Below are 11146 nucleotides of genomic sequence, written 5' to 3' on the forward strand. Positions count from 1 at the left end.
CATAGATATGCCTGATTTTGGCTTTTTTAAAATATATGATAATTTAAGTTTTACTTTTTATGAAGTGTTTTAATTTGATCTTTATTTAATTATTTGAGATTAATATTTTGAGTACGTACTAAAATAAACAATAGATATTTTGAGAAGGCACAGTGATTTATGATTCTCACCTCTTATTCTTCTAGCATCTTATCCCTTTCTTTGTTACTATTTCAATATTGTATATTGTAAATTCTTTACTTCAGTTTGTTAAATATAATAATTTTGTTGTTGCTAAATATTTTAACTAGTGTTTACTTCAACACATGGTACAAACAATAATCTTTTTCATGAATCTTTCTTTTACAAACTTTAAAACTTATGAATCTTTTTTATAAAATATAAATTTATGGGATTACGAACATGAAATTTAAATTATACCTTTTGGATGATTTGAAATCAAAATTTTAAATTAAAGTTAAATTTTGTTAAAAGTATTATAAACAAACACATATTTCAAATCAAAACCTCAACAAACGCATGAACATGAAGTTTTTCCCCCTATTTCAGGACTTGAACTCTAGAAAAACTCTAGAAAACACTTTTGCCAATAAAATTTTCAGAATTTTCAAGAATTTAAAAAACAACAAAAATATATTCACTTTTTTCACTTTAAATGACTCATTACAAGTAAAAAACTTCATTTTGTATTTATGATGAGACACAATTTATCCCTTTCTTTGTTACTATTTCAATATTGTAAATTCTACTTCAGTTCGTTATATATAATTAGTTTTGTTGTTGTTAAATATTTAAAGTGGAGTTTATGGTACAAATAATTGATATATTTCTTCATATCAAGCATGAATCTTTCTTTTACAAAAATTTAAACTTATGAATTATTTTTTATAAAGAATAAACTTGTGGGGTCAAATTTTAAATTTTTTAAAAATTAAAATCACAAACTAGAAATTTAAATTATACCTTTTGGATGAATTGAAATCAAAATTTCAAATTAAAGTTAAATTTTGTTAAAAGTATTATAAACAAACACCTATTTCAAATGAAAATCTCAACAAGCGCTTAGCCATGAAATCTTTTCACTTATTTTAGGACTTGAACTCCAGAAAACACTTTTGCCCATAAAATTTCAAAATTTTCAAGAATTTAAAAAATAATAAAAGTATATTCACTTTTTTCACTCCAAATTACTCATTAAAAGCAAAAAAAACAACAACTCCAATTTATATTTATGACCAAACACAACTTAAATTAATTTTTAACTTTAAAAACAAAAATTATTTTTTCAAATTTTATAACAAAACATGATCAAATTTGAAGTCCAAATTACATGATGAACACACAAAGGGTCATTGGGCTAAAAGTCCGGATCCATGAAGTCCAATAAAGTATGACCCGGAAATCTATCGTCTTATCCAAACACAGTGAGTAGTGACCAATACACTAATGTCAATAATAATAATAATTCTTCTTCTTCTTCTTCTTCACTGAGAATCACAATTCTTCAGAAAAATGGCTTCACTTTTAGGAACTTCCTCTTCAGCAGCAGCAGCAGCAGCTATGTTAGCTTCAACACCCTTCTCTTCTCGTTCTTCCTCTAAGTCTGCTGTTTTCTCCCTTTTCCCATCTTCAGGTATAAATGTTCTTTTTTTGTACTAATTGCATTCGCATTGTTTGTGGGTGTTCAATTTTTTTGTATATTATGTCATTTCTTGTTTTCCTTTGAATTGGGTTTGGTTTTTTTTTTGTCAATTTTTGGGTTCTTGGTAGTTGATTATGAGCTAGAATTTAATGTCTACTTTTTGTTATTTGTAGAGACTCTATCATTTTGAAATATCACTATTTTTGTACTAATTATGTTCGTATTGTTAGTGGGTGTTTACATTTTTTTGTATATTATGCTTTAAGACATTGTCATTTTTTGTTTTCCTTTGAATTGGGTTTGGGTTTTTTTTTTTGTGACTTTTTTGGGTTCTTGGCAATGGTTATGAGTTAGAATTTTGATGGGTAAGTATGATTGATGGGCTTTGTTAATGCAGAAACTCTATATCATTTTGAAAGATTAATATTTTTGTATTGATTCCGTTTCGAACTGTTTGTGGGTGCTTGCAACTTTTATAGGCATAATACATAAATAGACACTTCAGTTCATCTTCATTGTGTCATTTGAACACTCCGGGTTACAAAATGATCATGGAGACACCTCAAATATATATATGTGACGCTGATGTCTTCGAGATACATTGAAGACGAGTTGGAGTGTTTAGTTGTCAGTTGAAACCAAGTTGAGGTGTATAGATGTGCACTCTCAAAGTTAGAGTGCTTACTTGCCGGCCGAGACAAGTTTGAGTGTATGCTTACGTATTATGCTTTTTCTTATATGTATGCTTCAAGAGAGTGTCATTTCTTGTTTTCCTTTGAATTGGTTTTGGGTTCTTTTTGTGAATTTGTGTTCTTGGAAGTGGTTATGAGCTCCAATATGATGGGAAAACTATGAATTGCAGGACAGAGTCAAGGGAGGAAGTTTTATGGAGGAATTAGAGTCCCAGTTAAGAAAGGGAGGTCCCAATTCCATGTGGCAATTTCCAACGTCGCAACAGAAATCAGCCCTGCTCAAGAAAAGGTACCAATTTTCGTCATTTCGGTATTTCTTGATATGGTAAATTCATCAGGTGTTTTGCCAAACAGTGGATTAATTGTATGGAAGATTTCAATAGTCTATATAATAATGTGGGGTTTGGGTTCTTAGTTGTGGAGTTCTCCAGAATTTAAGTTGATGGTATGAAACAACATTGCGTGAGAGGTAGGAAGATTACTAAGATGCATTTAAGATGTTTGCTGAAATGCTTGCACACTGTCCCATTGTCTATCCCCTCCGTTTCAATTTGTTTGTCTGATTTCGGCTTAAGACAGAGTTTAAGAAAGTAAAGAAAACTTTTGAATTTCATAATCTTAAACTAAAGATCTCTTTGATCTTGTGGTCTTAAATATGTCATGTGTAAAGTTAGAATCAAAGAATTGCCAAAAAAAGAAAGAGACATTTTTTTTGAAACTGACTGAAAAGGTAAGTAAGACAAACAAATTGAAACGGAGGGAGTATTATATTATTGATGGTGGAAGTGAATGTTAAACGGATGATTGAAAATTAGTTTGACAAAGAAAACATGCTATCGGAGTTGGTTTGGATATTTTAATGAATTTGAGTTCTTGAACATTGTAAAAGTTTTGTAGAAATGATGTCAGTCATGTAAGGATGTCCCTAAGAGGAAAGACTGGCATACCAAATAGCTCATGGGGAGTGTTAAGTTTGAGGGCAAGGATCATCCAAAGTAGAATTCAAAATAGTTTTGTTAGGTTCAGCATAGAAAGTTCTAACACTTGGGCAAACTGATTTATTTGGAAGGCAATGTATTTGCAACCCTTTTGATTCCTTTTTGGGACTGCTTTGGACTGTTTTCCTTGAGCCGAGGGACTATCGGAAACAACCTCTCTACCTCCGAGGTAGGGGTAAGGTCTGCGTACACTCTACCCTCCCCGTACCCCATTTTGTGAGTCTGTTGGGTATGTTGTTGTACCAAGTATAGTGATAAGCTTTTACCTACTTTGTAATTTTTAGGCTCAGAAACTTGCTGAAGACAGCCAGAGACCGGTGTATCCATTTCCAGCCATAGTGGGGCAAGATGAGATGAAGTTGTGTCTTTTGCTGAATGTAATAGATCCAAAGATTGGAGGCGTGATGATAATGGGTGACAGAGGAACTGGGAAGTCCACCACGGTTAGGTCTTTGGTGGATTTACTTCCTGAAATCAAAGTTATTTCTGGTGATCCTTTCAATTCAGATCCAGATGACCAAGAAGTAATGAGCGCTGAAGTCCGTGAAAAATTGAGGAAGGGAGAGCAGCTTCCTGTATCTCTCACTAAAATCAACATGGTTGATTTACCACTTGGTGCTACTGAGGACAGGGTATGTGGGACAATCGACATTGAGAAAGCTCTTACTGAGGGTGTGAAGGCATTCGAGCCTGGTCTTCTTGCTAAAGCTAACAGAGGAATACTTTATGTCGATGAGGTTAATCTTTTGGATGACCATTTGGTAGATGTTCTTTTGGATTCTGCAGCATCAGGATGGAACACTGTTGAAAGAGAAGGAATATCAATTTCACACCCTGCTCGATTTATCCTTATTGGTTCAGGTAATCCTGAAGAAGGAGAACTTAGGCCACAACTTCTTGATCGATTTGGAATGCATGCCCAAGTTGGGACCGTGAGAGATGCAGAGCTGAGAGTGAAGATCGTTGAGGAAAGAGCTCGTTTTGACAGGAACCCCAAGGAATTCCGGGAGTCATACAAGGGAGAGCAAGAAAAGCTCCAGAACCAAATCTCCTCAGCCAGGAGTGTGCTTTCTTCTGTTACAATTGATCATGATCTTCGTGTCAAAATCTCTAAGGTCTGCGCAGAACTGAATGTTGATGGATTGAGAGGTGATATAGTAACTAACAGAGCAGCAAGAGCATTGGCTGCACTTAAAGGAAGAGATAAGGTAACCCCGGAGGATATCGCCACTGTCATTCCCAACTGCTTAAGACACAGACTTAGGAAGGATCCTTTGGAGTCGATTGACTCGGGTTTACTTGTTGTTGAGAAATTTTACGAGGTTTTCGGCTAAGGCAATAGGAGGCTTTCTTCTTTGGGTAACATTTGCCTGCACAAGCTGTTTTATAGAGTAACATACTTGTTTTTGGCTTTATTTTCCATCCTCAAATCATCTAAAGATTTGACAATTGTAAAACTAGAGTTTTTCTGAAGATTGTCTTTGTACTATGCTTAAGAAATGTGTTCAGAATTACCTGTAACTAAACATACTGGTATTTGATTATTATTATTATTAATCTGATTATTCATTCCTTGGTTAGATAATTGTTTATCTAAACTTTTTCTTTAAAAAAAAATTGTAAAGCAGTATGAATGTGGCTGCTTTCTTGGGTGTAAGGTTCCTAATATTCTAACTCAGAAAGTATAGTCACTCTCTTTTCCGAACGCTCTTGGCCTCTTTCTATCCCGACTCGGAAATGAACCCGATGGTCAATCTCTGGTAGGAATATGAAAAACAAGTTTCATAAATCGCAGTCTACATTGATTGTCTCCTTTCCACTATCAACACTTGACATTACCCCACAGCCAGTCTGTGCCTCAATCCCCCATACTCCACCACAACTCCACCCAACTTCCTTCATACCAAACACCTCTCGTACGGTTCAAGTTCCAACAAAGACAAAAAACATTACGTGATGTCTTTTCATCAAGCTTAGGGAGACAGAGTTACCCGACAATACTTGTGCTAATGGAAGTTAGAAAGTATCAAGTGCAATAGTTGAGGTGTGGGCAATCAGCCCAAACATATACTTAGTTCTTTGCCAACTTTATTGATGCACAACACGCAACAACTTATACAACATTATTTCAATAAAAATGTTAACCAGTAACACTATGTTGCTCGGACTTTTCAAAAATGTTGACGAGCGCATGTTGGATCCTCCAAAAGTATTGTATTTTTTGGAGGGTCCAACACGGGTACATCAACATTTTTGGAGTTCGAGCAATGTAAATAACCCAATATACTTTCATCATCAATCATGCTACTAACCTAAGATCTGTTACACTGAATGGCTATACTATGATACATATGAAGGCACATACTTGTAATTTGATTTACTTCATTTTGAAGGAACTATCCCTTTTCAAAGTTCAAAGGACAAAAGTCTTGCGAAAGATTTGGCAATAACATCTTTCACTGACGACTTCTATTCCAAAATCCAGGCCTTTGTTCTTGAAAATCAGGGTGTCGTTGGTACACAATCGATGCAGCTTTAATCAGAATGGCAGCAGTAAAAGCCCATATTATATACTTCTCATTCTCTGTTTCATGATCAAAGAAATGGATTACGTATTTATCTCCCTTGTACTCAAACTCTTGCTCTCGTCGATTCTCATCCTAAATCAATCAATATGCCATTGTAAGAGCAAGTGAAGACGAAACTTGTAAATGAATAGGGAATTTTAGACTTACTAACCTTAAGAAACATCTCTAGAGGTGCATCAAATATTGCTGCCACTTCTGCAGTATTTATTAACGGGTTGAATGCGTTCCGGTCCCAAAGTATGCCCACAACTGGAATCACTGTAATTCCCTTCTGATAAGAAAAGAAAAAAAAGGCCAATTTTGAGCCCAGATTCATATAAATCTTATAGGACCAGGACCAAGTTTTAACATGATGGTCAAGAAACGAAAAATTTCATAGGCTAAGCATCAATGCAACAGAAACGTGCTATCAAGAAATTTCCTAGACATACTAATGTCCCACGAATAGTTTGCATTTGAAACTTGCAACTGTAACTTCTTATAACAGCTAAGCATTTATCATAAGTTCCGAAAATGTCTTAAACTATAAGTAGAAATGACAGAAAATGAGTAGATCATCGACTTAACATTCAGCTAGAAGTTTGCTTGTATAACCATTGCTTCTCCTGTTTAATGCAAGTGCTCAAAAAGAATTTCAAGAACCATCATTTGATTAGACTCTTTTTCCTTCTCTTGAGGTAAGCAAGACTTCAGTTGCAGTGTCGATGGTGTGATGGACATGAGTATGACATTCAGTATCAGCTAATCTAAAATAGACTTGATAAAAGAGTTTCATTAGTCTTTCTTGGTTTTTGAATAAGCAATCCGTTTTGACTCTCAACAACTTATTATTAGTACCATTGTATATAACTATTGTTGTTGTTACTACTGCTCTTGCCATAAATATGGTCCACGAAGTTTGAGCCTTTCACCTTCGATACAAGAAGGCGGGCTTGCATTATAACCCCTCTCCCTACTGGCCATCAATATTCATGGAGCTGAGGAACCTTAAAAGTGCAACAACAACAAGAACATACCCAGTGTAATCCCACAAGTGGGTTCTGGAGAGGGTAGAGTGTGCGCAGACCTTACCCCTACCTTAAATGGCATGAGCACAAAATAATGTAGGACTCAAATGAAGCAAATGAAGACAAATGCATTTACCTTGGCGGTAAAGGATTCAAGAACAGTGACAACATCTACAAGTGAACGGTCTAATCCAATCTCCTCCTCAGCCTCTCTCAGTGCTGTCTCAATGTCATCAGCATCACCTTCTTCTACTTTCCCACCAGGCAAAGCAACTTCACCTAAAAACAATAAAATGAGGGGTTAAGCTCAATTGGCAAAGGTTGAGGGACTTGTATCTTAGGTCATAAATTCGAGCCTTGAGCCAAGCGAACTGTATCCAGCCTTTTAGTGTAGAACGACAAAGGGGAAGCCCATCATCCTTGACCTCCAGCCCTGGTGGACAGGTTTATGTGACACCTATGTTTGACTGATGCAATCTCGATGTTTCATTTATATGGCGTTTATTTGATTGGACAACTGACTCTCCCACGTCAGTTGTGGATGGATCCTTGATCTCCTTATATGGTCTTGGACAATCCTCCCCTTTAGTGGCGGAGCAAGAACTTTTAGTAAGGGATTCAAAATTTGAAAAAATAGACACATAGACTAGCCGAAGGAGGTTTGACATCTACGGTATATACATAAATAATTATTTTAACCATGTATAAATCGTATAATTTTTCGCCAAAGGGGTTCAGATCCCCTGACTGTAAGGTGGCTCCGCCCTTGCTACCTCATGAGCTAGTTTTTGGGTTGAATTAAGCCCAAATTTTATTTCTTTATCACAACAACTATGCTTCAGTCTCAAACAAGTTGAACTTAGCTATATGAATCCTTACTATTTCATCTAAACTCATTTCAATAACAACAAAAGTTCTCTAACAAGTCTAAAATAGATTTTAACTTAGTTAATGATAGGTCATTATACAGTGTGTATGAATTTCCTACCTGAGCTATATGTTTGTCTTTCGTACCTGAAAAATCAACAACTATTTTTTCAAAACATCAGCAGACAAGTGGATGAAATTTAATGGGTAAACTTGAAATTGTATTTAAACACTTGCTTCAAAGTATGTTTCCATAAATAGTTGATGATAACTCGGGTAGAAACACAAATAGATCTATAGTTAAGGTATGAAACACGCATAAAAATGATAATTTTTGACCATTATCTTACCAGAGTGTGAAGAGAGTGTAGAAGCTCTTTTGGTGAGGATTACACGAAGATGTCCTTGTGGGTCTTCAAATAGACATACCAAAACTGCAGCCCTGTTTGATTTCGATCTTATTGAATTATTAGCTATTGGGTCTGCCCCCAATTCTTGAATTCTTGAACTTTGATTTTGAGAATGGGTATTATAAAGACGAAGCCTTTCACCTAAGTTCATTAATCTCTCTGATCTGTTATATGCCATTGGACACTGAGACAAGGAAAAAAATTGATTATTCTTTATATAGTGAAAAATGGTGATTCCATTGATTATAATACGAAAGGTGGAAGGGCCTCTTTCTGAAAAGACCCTATGAAAAGACCCTATCTGTTCCAGTGCAATAAATTTAAGTATAAAGTAAAAGAAAATAATGTGAAAAATATAGCAACAAACATGGTAAAACATCAATAGTGTGATAATTGAAATCCGATAAATAATTAACGATGCAAGATATTAAAAGTAAGAACTATAATAATACCAAGTGATAATATGTACAAAAGCCAAAAACTATATGAAAAGGCTAGTAATGCGATAACCCCTAACTATCTACTAACCGTCTACCTTTATCCGTGACCAACATCTATCTAATGTCATTTTTTGATAAGCTGAAGATGCACCATATCCTGTTTAATCACTTATTCACGATATTACTTCGGCCTACTTCTATCTCTCCTCCATCCCACTTTATCCGGCCTTTTGCATCTCCTCTGGGGCATCTGCACATCGCTTCTCCACATGTCCAAACCACCTTAGTTTCCCCTTCATCATCTTTTCTACTACGGAGGTCACTCCTACTTTATCCCAGATATCGACATTCCAATGACATCCTCATTTTTGACATTTGCATCTTCTGGACTTGTGAGTTCTTGACTGACAACACTTCACCCCATACAACAAAGTTGGTCTAACCATCACTTGATAAAATTTACCTTACTTTTGATAGTATATCCTTTTCACACAAAACACTAGATGCAAACCTCCACTTCATCCATGCTACATCAATTCAGAATATATTAAGAAATAAAAATATTTTCTATTTTATTAGAATCTTTTTATTGTTATCTAAATGAAAATTAATGATGGACTTACTATGCGGATTGAATAATTACTGAGGACATTTCTAATAAAAATATTGCTTTTAAAAGACCCTATTCTTGTTTCTTTTCTTTTAAAATCACTTTAACTAATAATAAGTATGAAATAATCATTTTATTCTTCTAATTCTCATTTTAACAATTAAAATAGAATAGCCTTGTTTACCTTTTAAATGATAATATAGGTCATATATATGTGATCATAGTAGCTTCGTCATTAATTTTAATTTAGATAACGATAAAAGATTTGTAATAAAATAGAAAATATATTTATTTCTTAATTTTTCCCCAAATTGAAGTAGGATAAACATTTTCTATTTAAAAAGAAAAGATATAATATATTTATTTGAAAACGAACATTTTTGACCCCTAAGCTAAACTATTGATGACAAAGGCATTGGTACCAAACTATCAACCGAAAGCATTTTAATTTATTTTCACATAGGTTAATACCTTTCACGTAGTTTAAGAACATTAATATTTTACCCTTTTTCATAATCGAAAGGAAGATTCATAAGAGATTTCTGAAATCAAAAGCGATTTTTTTATCAAGCAATTGCAATTTAATTTTTTTTAAAAATTCTCCGTATTATTATTATTCAAATAAAAATTCTCATAATCACAAAAAGAGAAAAGGAAGGCGTGTTGTGCTAAAAGCTTAAAAAATACCAATTTGCGAAATATTTTGGGTTGCTTCCGTCTTAAGCAATTATTTTATTCATTATAAATAATTATTTATCATTACGAATACGTTAACCTAATCATAAGAAATTATTTCAGTGCACAAAAAGCCAAAAACTCAATATAATTTAAACCTTTCCCTATCAAATACAAATTAGGTCTACAATTTATTTAATTATATATATATTGAAACCACTTTCTTTGTTTAATTCTCATATCAACACTTTCAACATGGAAAATACTTTAGAATACCCTAATATTATCTCTTCTAATATTCAAACAAAAATTGATATAAAATATATCATCACTACTTCTCCCTTTTCTTCCTTACCTCCTTTAACCATTCAATTTAACATTCATACTCATGAACAACATTGGTTTTATAATCGAAATAATACCAAATCACTTCGTTTCAAACTCAACCCTTCTGAATATATGTCACAAGACATGTTCTACAATGTCATGCAAAGAAATCTTGATGACGTGGATGAGGAATATTTTGATAATAATCGTCGTGATAGAGTCATTCAAGATATGATACGCAAAATACGCATAGTTATTGCAAACACATCTAAAAAAGGTCTTAAAGAGTTTGAGATTGTCATTGATGTAACATTAGATATTGACAAAGTTTCTCATGGTAGAGAGATTTTGTTACGAGAAGAATCACGGCAGTTCAACGGGATGAAGAATGTACGAATGAGATTGTGTGATTTGTTGAGCCCTATTTGCCGTCATGAGATGACAAGTGCCCATGGATGAACTATATTTGTATAGTACTTTTATGGTAATTCTCAAATATGTAAATTTAATTTTCACATTGATATTTTATGTTGTAAATTCATATTACTCCTTCATTTATGTATTTTAGTTTGATTAGATACAAAAATTACGAAACCAATAAAAACTTTTGAATTGCTAAAGAAGTGTATTTATCATATATCTGAACTTTTGTGGTTTTAAATACATATGCTACGTCGATTATTGAACTGAAATATATGTACTAATTAGCTCTCATTGACCATAGATTTTGAAATTGCATATTTTATTTGAAAAAAATATTATTTTTTTGCGAGTAATAAGTATTTTTATATCAAATTAACTTTCAAGATCAAACAGATATTTGAAGATGAAAATAGTCGTATGCTCGAGTGTATGCTAACACCTGCAATACACTTATACATAATCTAAGG

General features: G+C 33.6%; 2 protein-coding genes across 3 annotated transcripts; one reads left to right on the forward strand and one right to left on the reverse strand.

The window, feature by feature from the left end:
- Window positions 1-1429: 1429 nt before the first annotated feature.
- On the forward strand, window positions 1430-4901 carry LOC129876171 (magnesium-chelatase subunit ChlI, chloroplastic). The gene is made up of 3 exons (XM_055951516.1): window positions 1430-1633; window positions 2505-2623; window positions 3617-4901. Exons 1-3 carry the CDS (start codon window positions 1513-1515, stop codon window positions 4664-4666), a joined length of 1290 nt encoding a protein of 429 aa, XP_055807491.1. The 5' UTR covers window positions 1430-1512; the 3' UTR covers window positions 4667-4901.
- Window positions 4902-5356: 455 nt separating this feature from the next.
- LOC129877575 (nudix hydrolase 22, chloroplastic-like) lies at window positions 5357-8477 on the reverse strand. Of its 2 annotated transcripts, none has more exons than XM_055953096.1 (4): window positions 8145-8477; window positions 7064-7206; window positions 6072-6188; window positions 5357-5992 (listed from the first exon to the last, which is right to left on the reverse strand). In XM_055953096.1, the coding sequence occupies exons 1-4, from the start codon at window positions 8380-8382 to the stop codon at window positions 5789-5791; spliced, it is 702 nt and encodes a 233-aa protein (XP_055809071.1). In that variant the 5' UTR covers window positions 8383-8477; the 3' UTR covers window positions 5357-5788. The 2 variants fall into 2 exon arrangements, with proteins under 2 accessions (XP_055809071.1, XP_055809070.1); XM_055953095.1 differs by having other exon boundaries at window positions 6072-6191.
- Between the last annotated feature and the right edge of the window lie 2669 nt (window positions 8478-11146).

The sequence above is a fragment of the Solanum dulcamara genome, chromosome 12 (genome assembly GCF_947179165.1).
Source record: "Solanum dulcamara chromosome 12, daSolDulc1.2, whole genome shotgun sequence".
NCBI lineage: Eukaryota > Viridiplantae > Streptophyta > Magnoliopsida > Solanales > Solanaceae > Solanum > Solanum dulcamara.